This window comes from Panthera leo, chromosome B1 (genome assembly GCF_018350215.1).
Source record: "Panthera leo isolate Ple1 chromosome B1, P.leo_Ple1_pat1.1, whole genome shotgun sequence".
Lineage (NCBI taxonomy): Eukaryota > Metazoa > Chordata > Mammalia > Carnivora > Felidae > Panthera > Panthera leo.
In genome coordinates, this window is record NC_056682.1 from 172,565,354 (window position 1) to 172,588,378 (window position 23,025).

General features: G+C 38.8%; 1 protein-coding gene across 4 annotated transcripts; it reads left to right on the forward strand.

Moving 5' to 3' along the window:
* The first annotated feature begins 3,516 nt into the window (after positions 1 to 3,516).
* TLR10 (toll like receptor 10) lies at positions 3,517 to 21,147 on the forward strand. Of its 4 annotated transcripts, none has more exons than XM_042936615.1 (5): positions 3,517 to 4,104; positions 9,518 to 9,604; positions 15,601 to 15,698; positions 16,504 to 16,734; positions 16,846 to 21,147. In XM_042936615.1, exon 5 carries the CDS (start codon positions 16,909 to 16,911, stop codon positions 19,336 to 19,338), a length of 2,430 nt encoding a protein of 809 aa, XP_042792549.1. In that variant the 5' UTR covers positions 3,517 to 4,104; positions 9,518 to 9,604; positions 15,601 to 15,698; positions 16,504 to 16,734; positions 16,846 to 16,908; the 3' UTR covers positions 19,339 to 21,147. The 4 variants fall into 4 exon arrangements, with proteins under 4 accessions (XP_042792549.1, XP_042792546.1, XP_042792550.1 ...); XM_042936612.1 differs by lacking the exon at positions 3,517 to 4,104 and adding an exon at positions 9,086 to 9,297; XM_042936616.1 differs by lacking the exons at positions 3,517 to 4,104; positions 9,518 to 9,604 and adding an exon at positions 9,086 to 9,297.
* Positions 21,148 to 23,025: the final 1,878 nt, after the last annotated feature.

The following is a 23,025-nucleotide window of genomic DNA, read 5'->3' on the forward strand; positions in this document are numbered from 1 at the left end:
ACAATATCCATTCATGATAAAAAAAAAAAACCTCAACAAAGTAGGTTTAGAGGGAACATATCTCAATATAATAGAGGCCACATATGAAAAAACCCACAGCTAATACCATTCTGAATGGGGAAAATCTGAGAGCTTTTCCTCTACAGTCAGGAACAAAACAAGGAGATCTACTCTTCCCACTGTTATTTAACATAGTACTGGAAATTCTAGCCATAGTATTCAGAATACAAAAGGAAATAAAAAGCATCCAAATCAGTAAGGAAGAATTAAAATGTCCACTATTTGCAGATGACATGATAATCTATATAGAAAACCTGAAAGACTCCACCAAAAAAATTGCTAGAACTGGTAAACAAATTCATAAAGTTGCAGGATACAAAATCAATGTACAGAAATCTGTTGCATTTCCATACTCCAATAATGAAGCAACAGAAAGAGAAATTAAGGAATCAATTCCAGTTACAATTGTACCCAAAAAAGGTAAGATACCTAGGAATAAACCAACCAAAGAAGTATAATATCTGTACTCTGAAAAGTATAAAACACTGATGAAGGAAATTGAAGATGACACAGAGAAATGGAAAGAAATTCCATGCTCATGGGTTGGAAGAGCAAATATTGTTAAAATGTCCCAGAGCAATCTACACATTTATTTTTTTAATGTGTATTTATTTATTTTGAGAGAGGAGAAAGGACACAAGCAGGGGGAGGGGCAGAGAAAGAGGGACAGAGAGAATCCCAAGCAGGCTCCATGCTGTCAGTGCGGAACCCAACATGGGCCTCGATCCCATGAACCATGAGATCATGACCTGAGCCAAAATCAAGAGTCAGATATTCAACTAGCTGTGCTACCCAGGTGCCCCAGCAATCTACACACTTAATGCAATCCCTATCAAAATACCACCAGTATTTTTCAGAGCTAGTTCTTTTACATAAAGAACTAGTAGAATAAAATAGAAAAGCACTAAATCCCAGTTGTTATATTGGCAATAAGATGGACAGTTCAAAAGAAGATTCGGTTGGAAAACAAACCAATGAAAAACTCTGACCTTACTAATGCAACCCAAATATCACTATAGTTTCTAGTTTTTCCTTTTATTTTCAAGTAAAACCATTCAAGTCCCCAACCTGTGTAGTTACAGGAAAGCAGTCCCTCCTGAGGATTTCAGGAGTGTGCTGAATTTCCTGGCTACCTCTTTTTGAACTTTCTGTGGCTCCCCAGCACTTTGGACCTGCTCATCCCTGCTTTCCTTCACTGTTCCAAAGCTCTCTGATGGACTTCATTCTCATACTAGGACACAGTCACTTCTTGAATTTCACAAATTAACACCCATACAAGTGGATGGCCACCCTTAATAAAGATCCATTATCAAAGTTAATCAACAAGGTCCCAGGCGCTATGTATTTGAGAGTCAGGGGAAGGAATGCTGCATGTTGATGATGTGGTTAACAGGCAGGCCTACAAGGATGCTGACCTTTCTTCCAAGACAACTTGAAGATACTTCTTAGAACTTAAATAAGATAGCCCTGTCCCCCAAAGAAATTGAAGACTTGGAAAATATGCTAAGGGAAGTTTTAAGGAGTAAGAACGAAAGGATTGGGGCACCTGGGTGGCTCAGTCAGTTAAGCGTCTGATTTTGGCTCAGGTCACGGTCTCATGGTTTGTGAGTTGGTGTCCCACATTGAGCTCTCTGCTGTCAGCACAGAGCCTGCTTCAGATACTCTGTTCCCTCTCTCTCTCTCTGCCCCTCCCCCACTTAAGATAAATAGACATTTAAAAAAAGAACAAAAGGATTAATTGCCAATGTAAGAGAAAAAATAATAAGAGCCTAAATCTGGGAAGTCCACCTACATCTAATAAGTATTCTAGACAGAGAAAATGGAGGAGGAGACATTGTCAGAGTAATAAAGGAAAGATATTCCATTGAAAGACATGAAACTCTTAACTATACCCAGCAAAATTAATGGTACATGGCACCACCTCTTGAAATTTTAGGATAATTTTAGAATAACATTAGACAATGATCCAAAAATTTTCCAGAGAGAAGGAGAAATGCATATACAAGGAGTCAGAAATAAAGATGGAATTACACTTCTCAATACCAGAAGCTAGAAAATAAAATTGTGTGGGGAAAATTATTTGGAACTTAGGAATTTAGATACAGCCAAACAATCGATCAAATATGAAGGAGGACATTAAGTTCCTGCTCTAAATTAACCCTCAAAACACTTTTTCTTAGGAAATTACTGGAGTATGTGTTCCACTATAGCAGGTAAAAACCAAGAAAGACAATGTTATTAATTCTCTATGGTGTTTCTGCTATACAGATATAAAACACATAAATAACTTTAAGAACATAATAAATAGTAAATATCTAAAAAATAATTATGAAGTGATGAGTTTTGAGTATCTATTATTTTGTTTTTAATGTAGTTTATTTAATTGCAAGCATATACAATTTAATTTTTAATAATAGTTGTTTTGGGCAACTGTTTCACAAAATTCTTAAAAATTAAAACTTTGCTCTTATGAGCTGGTATAACCCAGCTCTAGCACACCACTGGATATATTGGAAGATATCTGATTCAGTGTGTAATTTTTTCATATTCAATCAAAACATTGTAAGAATTTGGTTGAAAACAAAGAAATCTAGGGAGATTTCTCCTGTTGATGTGTCTTACAGGATGTTTGTTACATTATTGTGTTTCTCTATAACTTGGTCTAAAACAAACATTAAGTGGGGCGCCTGGGTGGCTCAGGCGCTTAAGTGTCTGACTCTTGATTTTGGCTCAGGTCACGATCTCATGGTCATGAGATCAAGCCCTGTGTCCAGCTGTGTGCTGAGCGAGAAGCCTGCTTGGGAGTCTCTCTCTCTCCCTCTCTCTCTATCCCTCGCTTACTCATGCTTTCTCTCTCTCAGAATAAATACAGAAACATAAAAAAATACAACAAACATTAAGCAACCTATTAATAAAGCTATAATAATAATGGGCACCTGGATGAGAAATCCAGACTTCCCTCCTTTCCTTCTCTACTTTTTTTCCCTTTGCCGTTCCCTTCTTCAGCCTATAAATTTTATTCCCCCCACCACTTATTTTTGATCTCCATTCCTATCCTGTCCCTTGTCTTCATCCTGATTTTCTCCATTTTGTTGTCCCCTGTTCTTTCCCCTATGTTTTTGTTTTCTCCTTTAGATTTGCTACCTTTTCTGCTTTTAAAAGCCTTCCATTTTCTCTCTTTCCTTTTAAAATTTTTTTTAAAAGCTTATTTATTTTTGAGAGAGAGAGAGAGAGAGAGAGAGAGAGTGAGGGACAGTAGTATGAGTGGGGGAGGAGCAGAAAGAGAGGGAGACACAGAATCTGAATCAGGCTCCAGGTTCCACGCTGTCAGCACAGAGCTTGACATGGGGCCTGAAACCATGAACCGTGAGCTCATGACCTGAGCCAAAGTTGGATGCTTAACCAACTAAGCCACCCAGATGCCCCTCTCTTTCCTTCTTTAATCTTTCTTATTTGCTTATCTTCCCTCTTCTTTCCCCCATTCTACCTCTAATATGTATATGTATATGTATACATAGGCTTATCCCTAATGCCTTTGGGGTAATTTCTGAGGACACAGGTCCAGATAGATGTTTCTACAATAGGGTCATTTGAAGAGTGAATAGGATTATTTGAGAAAGGGAGCAGGAGTTGGAATTAGAAGAGGTGAGGAAATGAGAAATATCAATATTTTGCATTAGTGGGGAAAATTCTGTGGGTGAACAGGAGTTCCAGTTTGTTGGCTAATTATAGGATGGTCATTAATTAGCTTAAGGCTCTAGCCCTATTTGTTCAATATGGTAACCACTAGCCATATTTGGCTGTCAAGTGCTTGAAATGTGACAAGTCTGAGTTGAATTGTGGTAGAAATGTAAAACACGTAGCAGACTTCTAACATGCTGTATGAAAAAAAAAGAAATATCTTAATAGTTTTTATATTGACTATATGTTAATATTTTGATACAATATATCAATTGATTCAGTATATATTGAAACTAACTTAACCTGTTTCTTTTTGTCTCTTTAAATGTAGTTACTAGAAGAGCACCTGGGTGGCTTAGTCAGGTAAGCATCAGTCTTCAGCTCAGGTCATGATCTCATAGTTTGTAGGTTGGAGCCCCATATCCTGCTCTGGGCTGACAGCATGAAGCCTGGAGGCTGCTTTGGATTCTGTGGTCTCCCTCTCTCTCTGCCCCTCCCCTGCACACACTGTGTCTCTCTCTCTCAAAAATAAATAAACATTAAGCAAAATAAAATAAAATAAAATAAAATAAAATAAATATAGTTACTAGGTAACTTAAAGTTACTTATGTGGCTTTCATCATCTATATTCTACTGGACAGTGCTGCTCTACTTGTTGATCATGAAGTATTTACCAAATCTCTGCAAAGTCTTTCTTTAGGTTTCCATTACATATTTAGGACCATTCAATTTATTTGTTCAAACAAAAATATTTTCCCTTCCTTATACTTGTCAAGTATAGTAAATGAATGATAAAGTATTAGAATTTCCTAACCATGTGAGAATTTTGTTACCTTTTATTTTTGAGAAATATTAATTCAGAAAAAATACACTATGTCACTATTTTCTCTTACTGATATTTATAACTAAACTAGAGGAACTTTACTCAACACATACTTAGTACTAGACTATGAGCTAGCCTGCGGTGGCTTTAAGCAACCCCAGTCTCTTCCTTCCACCAGCTGGAAGCCTTGAAATACAGGACTTTCCTACCTGCCCAGATCAGGGACCTAGGCCTTATCAAAGGCAAGATGTAAAATAGGCCAGTATACTATCAGATATGGGTCCTCTGCCAAATAGAGATACTCCATTTTGGAGCTCCTTGGATACAAAGAGTCAATAAGATTTCTTACCTTTGGGAAGTACCCTCATTATGAGCCTCTGTCCTGCCCATAAGCTATAACACTAAGAACAGGCTGTAGTAAGAAATAGGAAGCAAAGGCAGCAATAAAGAGAAGCTGGCAATAGAAAGAGGAGCAGATTAAGAAAGAGGAAGAGTCAAAGAGAAGTTGACTCATTACTAGAGTAGAGAACAGCCTTTGCCCACTTTGGAGGATACAATAAGATGGTCCAACCAGGGCTACTGTGGTAGCCATTTTTTTTTTTTTTTTTAAGTTCTCTGTGAGATCTGGTAGCCTTCCTTACTTCTGGAGTATCTTTAAAATAAACCTCCAACCACCTAAGGTAACAAAGGGTTCTCTGTTCACTGAAACTTATATATGAAGGATATCTTAAGAGGGGAAAATTATGTGAAAGAGAGAGTGTATGTGTTTGTATGTGTGTGTGGAGGTGTTACCATGGCAGATATCTCTGAAGCTCAGAGTAAGAGAAGAGGGGAAAAAAGGGACAGATAAAGGGGAAAGATTTTTGAAGAGAATAAAAAAAATTATACCCCCAAATTATCAGTGAATATGGTTTTGAGCTTACTGTTACTACTGCTAAGTGTAAATAAGGATTTAAATATTTAGAAATTCCAGATGAAGGCAGAGAGAGTAGTACATAAACTTTTGGGCACCTGGAATAGTGAAAACACTGTGGCCTTTGACTCAGACAGGCTCAGTTTTGAATCTTGACTCCATTTCTTACTGGATGATTACCTAGGGCAAGTTTCTTATTCTCTCTGGACTAGTTTTATCATCTGTCAAATGGGAATTATACACAAGTTTTATGGAGTTTCTGGTGAGGATTAGCCAATATCTTGTATGTAATACTTCCTATAATACTTCCTGTATTTACTTTAGAAAAGTAAATCAAGCTATCATGATCATGATGATGGCGATAATGACACAGAATACTGCTTTAAAAAAATATTTATTTATTTTGAGAGAGACAGAGTACAAGCAGAAGAGGGGCAAAGAGACAGGGAGAGAGAAAATCCCAAGCAGATTCCGTGCTATCAGCACAGAGCCTGATGTGGGGCTCGATCTTACCAACTATGTGATCATGACCTGAGCTGAGATCAAGAATTGGATGCTTGAGTGACTGAGCCACCCAGGTGACCCCAGAATACTACTGTTTAACTGGGCTCCACTTGTTTTTGATAAGTAAATTAAAAAATAAGTAAAGAAGGGGCACCAGGTGGCTCAGTCAGTTAAGTGTCTGACTCTTGATTTCAGCTCAGGTCATGATCTCATGGTTAGTGAGATAGAACCTGATATCAGGCTCTGCACTCACAGCGTGGAGTCTCTGTGGGATTCTCTCTCTTTACCCCTCCCCCCTCTCAAAATAAACAAACTTTAAAAAATAAGTAAAAGAAATTCCATTCACTGGCAGGGCAAAGTGTTTAAACATTTTGAGCTCTGAAAAAGGAAGAATATGTCTTTGGACAGCAAAAAAATATATAAGTAATTTTTTCCATAAGAGGACCACAATAGAATGTGAGTGTCCTGATGATAGTGGTTTGAGAACTTCTGAAATGAAAGAGATTTTAGAGCTTAGTTCATCCAACAAACTAGGAATTCCCTCCCCACACTCCTAATGGGTGTGCCTCCAGTTACCTATTTTTATAGACATGTTTGCATATGTTTAGTGTGCAGTAGACTGTTCATTTTCTGTTGTTGTTTTTCTCTATGCTGTTATTTATTGTATGGTTTCCTCCTAAAGTATGTGCAGAAATACATGCATTACATTTTTTTATGAAAAACCCCAAGGTTATCATTTTGCTTTTGTTTTTATTTTTTTTTTAGAGAGAGAGAGCACAAGTCGGGGACAGGGGCAGAGGGAGAGAGAGAGAATCTTAAGCAGGCTCCATGCCCAGAGCAGAGCCTGATGCAGGGCTTGATCCCATGACCATGAGATCATGACCTAAGCCAAAATCAAGAGTAGTTGGATGCTTAACCAACTGAGCCACCCAAGCATCCCCCACCAATATTATTGTTTAAAAAAAAATCTCATTTTTAAGATTTTATTTACACTAAATATTTAGGTGACACTGCTGGATATCACTAGTGAAGATAAAAACTTCCAAATGGATTGTCCACAAGAGGAATGGCCAATTAAAAAATGAATGATTATAATAGGTTTATGTATATATGAAATTGGGAAGGGAGTACATTCTTAGAACAAGAGTTTTTTTTGAAGTTTATTTATTTATTTTGAGAGAGAGAGCACATGCAAATGGGGGAGGGGCAGAGAGAGAGAGAGAGAGAGAGGGAGAATCCCAAGCAGGCTCTACAATGTCAGTGTGGAGTCCGAGGAGGGGCTTGATCTCACAACCAGGAGATCATGACCTGAGCCGAAATCAAGAGTCAGATACTTAACCGACTGAGCCACCCAGGTGCCCTGATCTGAACTTTGCAGGAAGGAACCTTCAAAGTGCTCTAAAATGCTTTGGGAAACAATATGGCAATTCTGGAAAAAATTAAACCAAAAATTGCCATATGATCCAGCAATTCCACTTTTAGGTATAAACCCAATAGAATTGGAAGCAGGGACTTGAACCCCCATGTTCATAGGAATATTATTCACAATAGCCAAAAGGTGAAACAACCCAAATATCCATTGATGGATGAGCGGATGAAGAAATATGGTATATACACAAAATAAAATATTACTCAGCTTTAAAGAAAACAATTCTAATATATACTACAACAGGGAAGAACAGAGTCCTGCCTTACCATTCTTTAACAAGAGTTAGGAATAATTTTTTCTTTAACAAAACTTTCGATCTTGAAGTCAGAGTGAGAGCAGTTAGAGAAAGAAAGATACATAAAGGAACCAGAATGACAGTGGAGGGTACATCACTGAGCCTTACCACCACTGCTATGTAGTGAGAAGGATTTCTTGAAGAACAGGTTTTGATCATGGAGGCCAGACTAGTCCAATATGAAAGGTGAAATGAGATATGTGTGGACCTCACTGTTTTCAATGAAAGTATTAGAAACCTTTTTGGTTTTTTTGTTTGTTTTAGTTATTACTAGACCAGAAAGGGTAACTGGGCCCCAAAGAACTCTCATCAAGGGAGGTGAGATTTCAGAGAACAGACTGGAATAATTTCCACCCTGCCACCCCAACCAGAGAATGAAGTCTCAGGAAGCTGTAGAGATGTGCCCTCTTAAAAGGTTAGATAAGGAGTCAACAATAAGTTTAATTGGGCAATCACCCTTTAAAGACTGTGACAGTTACACCAGGTAGTCACGCAACTGTGGCCAGATTTGAGGCAGGAGGGCTGAGATGATGAGTGTACAATGCTTCTAGCATTACCAGTGAGTTTTGAGGTGGCTCAGTTATTAGAAGACAGAGAGAGAGAGAGAGAGAGAGAGGGACAGAGAGAAGGAAATTCTGAGACACATTACAACATGGAAGAACCTCAAAAACATTACACACTAAATAAGCCAGTCACAAAAGCACAAACATTGCATGATTCCACTCATATGAGGTGCCTAAGGTAGTCAAACTCCTACAGAGAATGTAATAGTGGACCCCACGGGTGGAGAGGAAGGGGAATGTGGAGTTATTGTTTAATGGGTCTAGAGCTTCTGGTTGGGAAGATGAGAAGATCTACAGATAGACAGTGTGATGGTTGCACAACCATATGGATGTAGTTGATGGCACCACACTTAAAAATGGTTAGGGGTGGGGGCACCTGGGTGGCTCAGTCAGTTAAGCATCTGACATTGGCTCAGGTCACGATCTCACGATTTGTGAGTTCGAGCCCTGAGTGGGGCTCTGTGCTGATGGCCTGGAGCCTATTTCAGATTCTGTGTCTCCCTCTCTCTCTCTGCCCCTCCCCTGCTCATGATCTGTCTCTCTGTGTCTCAAAAATAAATAAATCTTAAGAAAAAAATTTTTTTAATGTTTAGGAGAGTCAGGGTGACTCAGTTGGTTGGGCATCTGACTCTTGATTTTGGCTCAGGTGGTGATCTCACAGTTCGAGAGTTTGAGCTCTGCATTGCGCTCTGCTCTGACAGTGCAGAACCTACGTGGGACTCTTTCTCTCCCTCTCTCTCTGTTCCTCTCCCACTTGTGCTTGCTCTCTCTCTCTCTCCAAATAAAGAAACTTTTAAAATGGTTAAAATAGTAGATGTTATGTATGTGTATTTTACTGCCATTTTTTAAAAAAGTGCTTGAAGATTGTAATAAATTCATGCAACGTGTAATGCCACTAGCATGCAGTAGGGGGCAAAGGAGCTTAAGCTTCACTGAAAAGCTTGATTCGAGCACTCCTGCAGCCAGTTCTGGTCCAGCCAACAAATCATCCACACCTGCAGCTTTGCTAGAGTCGCTGCAAGCCAGGGGGTAAGAACTATTAGCCTTGTTTGCTCTAACACTCATGAGAAAGAAATAAGGGTGGGATGGGTCTTTTCTAAAGAAGAGATCATTCGAACACATGTACATGGGAGGAAAGTAGCCTTACTCAGATTTTTAGTATTTATTATTTTGCCTATATTCATCTAAAGATTAACAATTAATGAGTGATGTTGGGGCTACTGATCTAAGGACTTGAACTGTCTTGTAGGTGCTTGAGGGTTTGGATTTTCTTTCACTGGTCGCTGATTAAACCTGGTCAGTTCTTCTACTCAGAATGGATGATCCCATCCTTGTGGTGAGGTTTCTCCAGCTTTTATTTTCCTGTAGTACACGTTAATATCATCTGCTTTGGCTATTTAAAGCATATTTGTTGCTCCTTTACTAAAGTTCTGCATTTGTGTTTTATGTCAAAAAGTAGGAGCCCATCTAATAGATTTTGTACAATGTAGATATCTTGTTCAGTTTCCTGCAAAAGTCCACGGTGGCTGAAGATGGCCATGTGGCCACTATAGAGTACAGGATGATTAATAGCACCTAAGCACCTGATTCCTAGAAGAGCTTTACCACAGACCACCTATACTGAGTGATGAATTGAAGTTCTGTGTACGGTCTAAGTTTTATTTCAGTTCTCATGAGTTCATAATTTAGGAATGGATGTAGACAAAGTCTCTTGAGCTTTGTGATACCTAGCAGAGTGACCCCTAGTAGCTGCATGCCACTTCAGAGAAAGGCGCACGGGGTGGGAAGGGAGAAAGAAGCCACCATAACAGCTACCGCTGAGAATGGAATCAACATTGGTAATCACATCCTAAAAAACTTCATTTCACAGTTTGAAAAGCCTTCAGTTTGTGTGCCGGAAGGGACTAGATAGGTCTGGGTTCACATCCATACTCTGTGACTTATTCACTGAGTCACTTTGGGTAAGTTACTTAACCTCTGAGTTTTGGCTTCTCCATTTGTGAAATAGGGATAAAAATGGCCACCATTTGGGGTGCCTGGGTGGCTCAGTCGGGAAAGCGACCAACTTCGGCTCAGGTCATGATCCTGTGGTCCGTGAGTTCGAGCCCCGTGTCAGGCTCTGTGCTGACAGTTCAGAACCTGCAGCCTGCTTCAGATTCTGTGTCTCTCTCTCTCTCTCTCTCTCTCTCTCTCTCTCTCTCTCTCTCTCTCTTTGTCTGCCCCTCGCCTGCTCATGTACGCGCACGTGCTGTCTCTCAAAAATAAACAAACATTAAAAAAAAACCTTTTTAAAAAAGGCCACCATTTTGTTAAGTTATTGAAGGGATCGAACAAGATAGTGTATGGAAAACATTTAGTTCTATGCCAGGCACATAGGTGACACCCAAAAAATGTCATTCTTGCTCTTTCTTATGTTGCAAAGATTGTACAACATGCTATAGGTTTTAACCCTTTCTCTACTTTTTTGCATCACTGGGAAAAGAAAAGTTAGATGGTTAAGTATTCTTTGATAAATCACTAACAGTCATTTCATAGTGTCTTTTGATTTGGATTTTTAAATCATAAGCTATTAAAAAGTCATTCTCTTTTTTACCTATTTTCAGCAGAGTAGTAATAGTAGGAGGAGTATGATAAAAATATGCAATACATATTGAATGCATCTTTCATAAAAAATTTATGTTATACTTTTTAAAATTTTTTTTTTCAACGTTTTTTATTTATTTTTGGGACAGAGAGAGACAGAGCATGAACAGGGGAGGGGCAGAGAGAGAGGGAGACACAGAATCGGAAACAGGCTCCAGGCTCCGAGCCATCAGCCCAGAGCCTGACGCGGGGCTCGAACTCACAGACCGCGAGATCGTGACCTGGCTGAAGTCGGACGCTTAACCGACTGCGCCACCCAGGCGCCCCTATGTTATACTTTTTAAAATGTTGTAATGAAATGCCATAGTGCACATGCATTGACTGAGAGATAGGACCTTTTTATTTTCTTACATTAAGGAAAGTTCAAAAGAGTTAGTTCCTCTCCCTTCTTTAGAATAAATTACAAATGAGGTTGTGGTATTGGGTAGGGAGAAGAAGTGAGTAATGTATAGAGATCATGACACCTCCTTTCAGGGGATTCTAGAAGTAGCAACTAGGTTAGATATTGTCACATTTTTCAAGGGCCATAGCCTCCGAACCCAGGGGCTTTAAGTTAGTTGCTACCAATTTAATTACTCTGTGAGATGATGATGTTAAAAACACTTTTTTGAGTTTAATGACTATAACTGTCAGTGTCTTGCCAAGCCACATTGGATCCTGAGACAAAAGCAAAATTCAGTAATACTGATCCTGTCTTCACGAAAAATTTTGATATTTTGTTCATTGTGAATTTTTATGTTAAAATTAATTTTAAAATATTCCATTAAAACATTGTTTATCTTGATTCTTGAATTTCTTGACACTCCTTAAAATTTGTGTCTGAAATCACCCTACCCTTGGCCTAGATAACTGCTACCATTTGAATAAGCCACACATGGTAACAGTGATTTATATACATGATCTCTTTTGTGCCTCTGCACAAAATTTATTTTATAGATGAAAAATTGAACCTTTCAGCAGTTAAATAAATAGTCTAAGTTAACACAGGCAGTAAATGACCAAGATAGGACTTGAACACAAATCTATCAGTCCCCAACACCAAACTCATGATCTGACCATCATGTACTACACCATATCAGGAATTCACAACACAATTCATTCATTCAACACACATTTTTGAGAACATATTATGTGCCATCATGTGCTAAGAGATACAGAATTGAATTTATTTATTTATTTTAAAAGACTTTATTTTTCAAAGTAATCTCTACACCCAACGTGGAGCTCGAACTCACAACCCTGAGATCAAGAGTCACACACTTCAACAACTGAGCCAGCTAGGCACCCCTCATTCATAGATAGATTTAAAAAGTATTTACTGAGCATGTGCTTTGTGCACTATTCTATTAGGTGGGGATACAGAAGTGAAAAAGCTCATCAGCTCCTTTCTTCTCTCATGGGTATAAGACGTGGAAGAGACAGTCAATAAACAAGTGCTCTGCTTTGAAGAGAAATAAAATAAGGTGATATGAACTAATAGCAAGTCTGGCCACTTTAGATTAGGTAGGTGGTCAAGTCAGGACTCTTAGAGAAGATAAACTTTTTTTTTCAAAAATTTTTTTATTGATGAGAGAGAGACAGAGTGTGAGCAGCAGAGGGGCAGAGAGAGAGGGAGACACAGAATTCGAAGCAGGCTCCAGGCTCTGAGCTGTCAGCACGGAGCCTGACGCGGGGCTCAAACCCACAGACCATGAGATCATGACCTGAGCCAAAGTCGGACGCTCAACCAACTAAGCCACCCAGGCGCCCTTAGGATATAAACTTTTTAATCCAAGATGTAAATGAGAAGAGAGATCCAGCCAAGGAAGGGTTGGGAAAGAGTAACCCAAGGGAGACGGGGGCGGGAAATCCAGTGCAAAGTCCTAAGGTCAGAGCGAGTATAGTTGTGGCCAGGGAGCAAAAAGAAGGACAGTATGACTGGAGTGTAGAGGGCCAGGAGAAGGGTGGTATGAAGAGAGATCCTAGAAAGAAGCAAGAGCAGCTCATGGAGGGTGTTATAAACCAATTTCAGGTGTTTGGGTTTTATTCTAAATGTAACAGTATGTAGTTAGGACATAGGTTGGCTGCTGTAACAAAATATAGTGGCTTAAACAAGATAGGGCTCAACAAAATGGTTCAGTCCCTGTCAGTCCTTATAAGTAATTGATAGAAAACCTAAACTGTGTGGCATTTGCAGACTTACTCATTAGGTTCCTTGGACTCTATGATGGGAAAGTTTAAAGAATCAGTATGACTTAGTGAGATACAATTTTATTATTAGGTTATTACAAGATATTTTGAAAACAAATTTGCCTTGACTCACCCTAGAGAGACAAGGTAGCTGAGGGGCTAAGACACCAGGCACTGGACTCACCATCTATTAACTTTGTGACTCTGAGGCAGTCATATGACCTCTCTAAGCACCACCTCCCATATCTGTGAAAGGTGAACTGCGGTAGCACTGACCCTGTAAGGCTGTTGTTGTAAGGATCAAGCTATATACAATTAGTATTACATAGCTCAATGAATGTTAGTGGTTGTTACTAAAAAGACATCAAGTGGCCACTGCCTCATTTGCATGACAGAGTCAGTATGGAGTGGAGATGCTATCTGCCTTGAATAGATATAAATGTATGGACTCATCACCCAGGACAAGTTACTAAGGTCATCCTAAAGGTGGGTAATGGATTAATGTTATGGTACTGGTAACAAATTTATTTTCCCATATTTTTAAAATCTGGAAAATTATCATGAACATAAAGTTGTATTATAGGGGCTCTTTTTTTACGTTCGTGGTTTGTTCTTATATTGATCATTGGATGCTATATTAAGTGTCATATAAAAAGGAGTGACCAAGAAAAGGCTACCTGGGATAAATTGGAAGAATATTCTCAGTGGAAAGGTGAAAACCCCAGGCCAGTTCCAGGTTACCATCTTCTCAACCCCATTCCCCACCCAGTGTCTTTTGTGCTTTCTTCCCCTGAGCACACAATGGACAAGGAATATCAAAATCAAAGTTTTCTCTTCACAGTCATGTCACAAGATGGTCAAACAATTCTGTATCCATTTTTCTATATTCTACAAAATAGTTTTATAAAGTATTGCATTTTTAAGTTATTTTGGGAAATGTCCACATTTTCTAGAATTTCTAAACAACAACGACAAACTTAGGCAGGTTCTAGAGAAAGAAAAATCTAGATGAGCATGAGGTAATATTCCAGGCGTCCTCTTGTATGAGTTCTGCCTGTTTTGTCCCCCCACCATGCCTTCATACATATTATCGCATTTATTTATCTTGAAACTCTGGGAGGGGAGTACTATTTTCTGCATTTTACAGATGAGGAAACATGGGTGCAGAATTCTGAGGACTTTGAGAGAAGAGTCAGACTTCAAGTTGTTTAGACACAGAACAGAGGCAATTAAAGAGCTAAGATTTTCATAATATTCATTATTCAATATATTTATTAAGTACCCACTCTGCTGGGAACTTTTCTGGGCACTGGGGCTATAGCAGTGAATAAAACAGATAGAACTTCTGTTCCTACATAGCTTACATTCTAGTAAGGGGTAAGAAAAGAGAGTCTATAAAAAAATAATAAAAGCGCATGTTAGGTGGTGAGAAGGGCTAGAAAGAAAAATAACTTTTTGGGGCACTGGGTGGCTCAGTCAGTTAAGCATCTGACTTCAGCTCAGGTCATGATCTTGCAGTTCACGACTTCAAGCCCCGCATCAGGCTCTGCTGATAGCTCTGAGCTTGGAGCCTGCTTTGAATTGTGTGTCTCCCTCTCTCTCTCTCTCTGCCCCTCCCCTGCTCATGCTCTGTCTCTCTCTGTCTCTCAAAAATAATGAACATAAAATGTTTTTAAAAAAAGAAAAGAAACATAAGTTTAAGATAAGGAGAATAGAGAGTGGGAAGTGATATTTTGTAGTGGGTGGTCAAAAAAGTCTCTCTGATGTGGTGATCTTCATGCAGAGATGTGAAGGGAGTGAGGGAGCATGCCACTTGTCATCTAGGGAAAGTGTATTTTGGAAAAAGAACAGCAAATCCAAGTTCAAAAATCTGATGTGGGAGCATGCTTGGAAAGTGTAAGGAATGACCAGACTAGAGTAGGAGAAATGGATTGAAGATGTCAGCTGTTGCAAGGACTCAGGATTTTCCTCCAGTTGAAATAAGAAAATAGTGGAGGATTTGGACTAGAAGAGGGGCAGACTCTGATGTACATTTTAAAGATTCCTCTGTTTGTTGGGTGGAAATGACTGAAGAGGCACAAGGTTGATAGGAAAGACCTCCTGGGTCTCTATCAAGAAGTGGTTAGATTCTAATATTAAATTTGTAAACTCTTAAACTTTATTTCTTCCTACACCATGCACTAGGAAAATACCAAGGCGAGGTAAGTAGCTTGGTTAGAGTTTTCCTGCTTAATACATGCGTGTATTTCCTGCTTAATACATGTGGCCAATACACACCAACCCTCACTTTCCTCAGGCTGGTCACTCCCACAGAACAGCAGGAGGAACAAAAGATATAATACTCCATGGGAAGATATGGTGTAGTGAGATCTCTCTGCTGTTCATGCTATCCCATTGTTCTGAGAAGCTATGTGTGTGTGTGCCCATGTACCTGTGCAGACATGGTGTATATATTTTGGCACTGTAGAAAGCCCCCAAGAAATGGAAACTGTTTTTATCATTATTTCTCTTATTTGTCAGTGATCCAGATTGCTGTTGCCACCAACCTGAAGACATATGGAACCATAAGGACAGGAACCATTCTGTTTATTTCTGTTTTAGACCTTCCATGTGTATGGGTAAGCATTGTTGAAAATCAGATATTAGCTCAAAGGACTCTCTATGTCCACAAATGTAAAAGTTGAGGAACAATTCCTTGACGTTAATTCAGGAGCCCATAGTATTTGGTAATAAAAAAGTACTTTCATTGAGAGTTTAAATCTTGCACAAAAACTGCACATAGATGTTTATAGCTGCTGTATTCATAATTGCCAAAACTTGGAAGAAACCAACATGTCCTTCAGTAGGTGAATGGATAAACAAACTATGGTACATCCGGATAATGGAATACTATCCTGTGCTAGAAGGAAACAAACTATCAAACTATGCAAAGAATGGAGGAACTTTAAATGCATACTAGTAAGTAAAATAAGCCAATCTGAAAAAGCTATATACTGTATGTTTCCAGCCAAATGACAGTCTGAAAAGGACAAAACTATGGAGACAATAAAAATATCAATGGTTCTAAAGGGTTGTGGAGTACAAGGAAGATGAATAGGCAGAGCATAGAGGATTTTTAGGGCAATGAATGTATGCATAATGATGAAAGCATGCCACTATACGTTTGTCCAAACTCATAGAATGTCCAACACCAAGAGTGAACAATAATGTCAATTGTGGACTTTGAGTGATTATACTGTGTCAATGTAGGTCCATCGATTGTAACAAGTGTGCGGAGGATGTTGCTAACTGGGGAGGCCATGCAGGTGTGGGGTTGGGGGGATATGGAAAAATTTCTATACTTTCTCCTCAATCTTTCTGTGAGCCTTGAACTTCTCTAAAAGAATAAAATCTTAAAATTTTTCACTTTCAATTTTCTTAAAGCCTTCAGGCTATCCAAATGGGATGCAAGGGAGTGTTGAATATGGCCTGGCAATGAAATTCCGAAGTTGAACTGGGAGAAAGGCACTTCTGCCAACTATTATATATATCCCTTCTGGGAATTCTGACTTGCCTCAGTGATGGGGATATGCACAGCAACTGGCTTGGAAATCTGTAAGCCAAACTCTCAGATCATGTCATGATCTCAGATCATGTCAAAGACTCAATATACAGGTTAGAACTCTGTTCCAAACTCTTGGTGAATATAGTGAATTTTGGGCATCAAAAATAATCCTGTAGGATTTAAAAAATGACATAACCATTTAACATTATATATCTTTCTAGGATTTTGAACTCATCTTCATCATTCATATGAAGGAACCAAGTGATTGAATCCTTGGAATTACAATGACACTTATCAGAAGCATTTATGTATTTTGTAGTATTGTTATGTCAGTGCTGGGCTACGTGTCAAAGCCGCCAGAAGACAGGGAATTGACAACCAACTGCTCCAACATGTCCCTAAGAAAGGTTCCTGCAGACTTGACCCCAACCACAACCACACTGGATTTATCCTACAACCTCCTTTCTCAACTTCAGAGTTCAGATTTTCGTTCTGTTTCTAAACTGAAAGTTTTGATTCTATGCCATAACAGAATCCAAGAGCTGGATATCAAGACCTTTGAATTCAACAGAGAGTTAAGATATTTAGATTTGTCTTACAACAGATTGAAGATTGTAACTTGGTATTCACTGGCAGGTCTCAGACATTTAGATCTTTCTTTCAATGACTTTGACAGTGTGCCTATCCATGAGGAGGCTGGCAACATGTCACATTTGGAAATCCTGGGTTTGAGTGGGGCAAAAATACGAAAATCAGATTTCCAGAAAATTGCTCATTTGCATCTAAATACAGTCTTCTTAGGATTAAGAAGTCTTTCTTATTATGAAGAAGGTAGCCTGCCCATCTTAAACACAACAAAACTTCATATTGTTTTACCAATGAACACAAATTTCTGGGTTCTTTTGCGTGACGGAATCAAGACTTCAAAAATACTAGAAATGACAAACATAGATGGCAAAAGCCAATTTTCAAGTTATGAAACTCAACAAAATCTTACTTTAGCGAATTCCAAGACATCTATTCTATTGCTTAATAAAGTTGATTTACTCTGGGACGACCTTCTCCTCATCTTCCAGTTTGTTTGGCATACATCAGTAGAATGCTTCCAAGTCCAACATGTGACTTTTGGAGGCAAGGTTTATCTTGACCATAATTCATTTGATTACTCAAATACTGCAATGAGAACGATAAAATTGGAGCACATACAGTTCAGAATTTTTTATATTCCACAGGAAAGGGTCTACTTGCTTTTTACCAAAATGGATATAGAAAACCTGACTATATCAGATGCACAAATGCCACACATGCGGTTTCCTAATTATCCTACAAGATTCAAACATTTAAATTTTGCTGATAATATCTTAACAGATGACCTGTTTAAGCAACCTATCCAATTGCCTCATTTGAAAACTTTAATTTTGAAGGGCAATAAATTGGAGACACTTTCTTTAGTGAGTTTCTTTGCCAACAACACATCCTTGAAGCACTTAGATCTCAGCCAGAATCTGTTACAATATGAAAATGATGAAAATTGCTTTTGGCCAGAAACCTTGATCACTATGAACCTGTCATCCAACAAATTTGCTGATTCTGTTTTCAGGTGCTTGCCCAGAAGTATTCAAATACTCGACCTGAATAATAACAAAATTCAAACTGTCCCTAAAGAGATTATTCATCTGAAGTCTTTGAGAGAACTAAATCTCGCATTTAACTTTCTAACTGATCTTCCTGGGTGCAGTCATTTCAGAAAACTCTCAATTATGAACATTGAAATGAACTTAATTCTCAGCCCATCTCTGGATTTTTTCCAGAGCTGTCAGGAAGTTAAGACTCTGAATGCAGGAAGAAATCCATTCCGGTGTACCTGTGAATTAAGAGATTTCATTCATCTGGAAAAATATTCACAGGGCATGATGATTGGATGGTCAGATTCATATATCTGTGAATACCCTTTGAATCTAAAGGGGACTCGGTTAAAGGATGTTCATCTTCCTGAATTATCTTGCAACACAGCTCTGTTGATTGTCACCATTGTGGTTATCATGCTAGTTCTGGGGACGGCTATGGCCTTCTGCTGCCTCTACTTTGATCTGCCCTGGTATCTCAGGATGCTGGGTCAGTGGACACAGACATTGCAGAGGATTAGGAAGACAACCCAAGAACAACTCAAGAGAAATGTCCAGTTCTATGTGTTTATTTCATATAATAAACATGATTCTACCTGGGTGAAGCATGAATTAATTCCCAATCTAGAGAAAGAAGAGAACTTGATTTGCCTTCATGAAGGAAACTTTGATCCTGGTAAGAGCATTACTGAAAATATCATGAACTGCATTGAGAAAAGCTGTAAGTCCATCTTTGTTTTGTCTCCCAACTTTGTCCAGAGTGAGTGGTGCCATTATGAACTTTACTTTGCCCACCAAAATCTCTTCCATGAAAATTCTGATTACATAATTTTTATCTTGCTAGAACCCATTCCACTCTACTGTATTCCTACCAGATATCCTAGGCTGAAAGCTCTTATGGAAAAGAAAGCATACTTGGAATGGCCCAAAGATAGGCGTAAATGTGGACTTTTTTGGGCAAAACTTAGAGCTTCTATTAATGTTAATTTATTAGAAACCAGAGAGATGTGTGAACTACAGACATTTGTGGAGTTGAATGAAGAGTCTCAAGGTTCTGTAATCTCTCTGATAAGAACAGACTGCCTATAAAAATCCTCCCTTCCCGTAGGGAAATGGGCCTTGCATACACCGTGGGGATAGAAATTGATACAGCCTTTATGATGGTTATTTGGCAATATCATTTAAATGAAAAATGACTACTTTTATGTCACTTCCTCGAAGGATTTCTAAGAATGTATCCTACAGAAATACAAGTTTGCAAAGGCTTCTATAAAACGGTGTTCATCCCAGAATTATTTGTAATACTGAAAAATTGAAAACAGCTCATGTTTCCACAGAATAAAAACAAATTCAATAAATTATAGTTCATTAATGCGATAAAATGTAACACAGCCATTAAAAAGAATGAGGTAGTTCTATATTTACTGGTATGGAGAAAATTATATTAATATGGTGGTTTATATATTGAAATAAAAGTCTAAATGAATCTATATTCAGTACTTTGGCATACTTTGGTATACTTTGGCGATTTCACTTTGGTATAGTAACAGTGGTTTAGGCCTGGGAGGTTATATTACAGAAAACTTTTGGTTTCTATGTTGTATATTTCCATAATGTTGGAGTTGCTTAAGTGAATCTATATTTATTAGGTAGAAAAACAAAAAAGATAATGTTTAAAGCCTACGCATCCTACTCATTTTGCTTGATTCTTCCTTTCTAGTCTCCCCAGTCATAGAAAGAAAGCAAGCTTTTCTAAATTTTGCAAAATTATATTTCAAAAAATGTTACCTCCTTCATTAGAAAAATTTCTGTGACTTACCCACCTGATAAAGGAAGAAAATGGCCATGCTTGTTTAAGATCTGACACCAATCTCCTGTTACCTTCCTGCCTCCTATCATTGAGCCGTATCAAGTTATTGGCCCTTTTCCAGAACATCCAGTCTCTTTCTCTGCCCCCAGACCCTAACATATTGCATGACTGACTGTACAATCCAAATGTCAACTTTTTTTTTGAAAACTTCCTCACTTCTAAGTATGATGCCCCTTGATTCTCCATAACACTTCAAATATATTTATATCACAAACTGATCATATATATTTTTAAAGTTTTCCATTCTCATTAGAGTATGAGCTCCTCAAAGGCAAGGACAGACTTCCCTCTGTCCTTATATCAACAGGTGTTTACTCAGTCCCTGGTTCAGAGAAGGTGTCAATAAGTGTTTATGGAATGGATGCCAGGTAAGCTAGAGGAACTTAGCAGGGACTCAACCAGCTTCAGGATAGAAAGTCAGGGGAAAAAGGCAGAGAATCCAGAATTGAAGTATTTCTGAGTATAGCTTGAATTATGTGAAATTGCCAATATGTGGTTGCTCTTGACCTACAACGCCTACTTCATCTCATTCAATCTAATAAAACTAATATCCTAAGTAGGGTAAAATTAGGCTCTGCATCTACCTTATTTCTTTATAGTTGTGGTCTTATGAATTTCTCATGCTAGCAGTCATTTGAGAAATTGTATTCAAGATGGTCAACTTGAGAGTATAGAGACAGGGTTGGGTGTCAATCTCCAAGCCAGGTTGTGCTACCATTTGGCCAATGACCAGTCTACTTGGAGGAGCTAGAGCTCAGCAGCCTTGAGGCTGAGTGTCTCCCTTCTTCCTCCCTTATGAGCTCATGGTCTGTTTGGTAAAAGGGGAAACCCAAAGAAACCACAGTGCAGCAAGATCAGAGAATGGGGAGAATGCTTTTCCAACCAGGCTTTTTGCATCTGGGCCATTGCTATTAGTGTGATTCATGGCTTCTTGAGGAGTCAGACAGACACTGTATGAGTATTTTTAAATCTTTAGTAAATTACTCAGTGTGAGACATTTATCTTTAAAGATCAGTTAATTGAGAACATGTAAAGTAGGTAACATTAGTCCTGAAGTCAATAGGGTTGAGTTATTCCATGGTAGAATCCTCAATTTAATAATGTGGTTTTAAAAATAGATGTATTTTGTCACAATTAAAAAATAATACATTAGATATACCTCTAGGCAACTTCTTGTTTCAGCAGCTGGACTACCATGAAATCTTACCTATCAGACCATTGTACTGTTTCAGAAACTTAAGATTTTCCAGAAAATTAGAACTTCCTAATTTGCTTGGTTTTGAGTCTTATTAGGTATATAATATTGATTCTTGTGGTATATAATAGAAAATGAATCATACATAGGTTTAATATTGGGACATGAGATTGAAGTAGCACCTAGCCTCATGCAGAACTGAGGATATACTTTTACCCAAGAAGTTTTAGATTTCATCGAGGGACCCACTCTCCTCAAGCATGACATTGATGAGGAAGTAAGCATACACAGACTGCATGCTGTAACAGAACCCAGTGTAATGAGTCTGATCATGTTTTGAAAATGATTCCAGGTCTTATGAAGTTGCAATTTCCTTCCCATTCCCTTGCCATTTGCCAACCTGGAGCTTCTTCCATTTTTTCTCAAGGAGATTGAGCTCTGTATCAATATTGTTCAAGTCTTCTGCGGATTCTTCAGGATGCCTTCCCAACCACTGTGCATCTCTACAGATAAATGACACTATTTTCTGGGTGTCAACAGTCCAGTGTGGATAATGTTCTATATTCTATAAAAGTGGCAAAGAGGTCTATGATAAAATGGGATTATAATCCTCAAATTCCAAATGGTTTGGAGGGAGATGAGTTTTAAATCTAATTTATGGCAAATTTTCTCTGAGGTGCAACTCCTTCGTGTATTATGATGAACCATTCAAGAAAAGCATAGATTAGGAATGTAAGTCTATGAGTGAGAGTTTAGAACCTATCAGATATAACTCTCACTTTCAAGTGGGAAATTGCATCTTTGGAATTTTAAATGACTCACCTAAGCCCGAGGTCAAACATTGATCTTTTAACTCCTACACTGATGAGACTTTTCTTTCCAATCCAGGACAAGATGCCTCTTACTTTTTGTATTTGATTTCATCATTTTGATCCTTTCATTTCCATTCTCAACAACAGAGCCTTGGATTGGGCCCCTTGCATATCCCGCTTAGACTGTCCATAATTATTTGTGGCTGGACTCTGCAGTGTCTCCCCACTGCCTTGGACCCCTTCCTCCATCCTGGCTACCAACTCTTTTGAAGGGCCTTTGTTGAATTTCTAAGTCCTTCTTAGGGTCTGGTACTACCAAGACTGGCAGTGTTCTTCAAGTGAGATATCCCTGGCCCAGATCCAGACCCATATGGATCCTGGTCTTCATTTGTCCCCCTCAAGATGCTGTCTGACCCACTGCCTTACACATGAAGTCAATCAGATATCCTGAGGAGCTCTAGAACTCATGCCTAGGGGGCCCTCTCAGAGTTTGGTTGTTGGACCCCAATTTGAGTTGGACAATCTGGCAAGCAGATCACTGCTGCTGGCTGAAGCAGTGTGGGACTACCCAAGATTGGGCCATCAGAATGGTGCTAACATACTGATTTGAGATGACTCTCACACTGAACACAAGATGACTTCAGGGGTCAGGGCTATCAATAGTCTACCACCAGCCCTTAGACTTGAGCCACCAGTGTGGGCTTGTGTCTATCTGTGTTTTGACTATAGTGCCACCTCTTGTCTATGTCTTGCACCATAGGACGGCAAGCATGGCAGCAGGTGTCTTTCACCCTGCACTCCTCCTCTTCCCCCAGCATCTGGCATCCAGGGTGATAACTGCCATTGCTGTAGGCTCTATGTCATGTGTTAGGCAGTCTTTCAAGGATGGCTTTCAATAT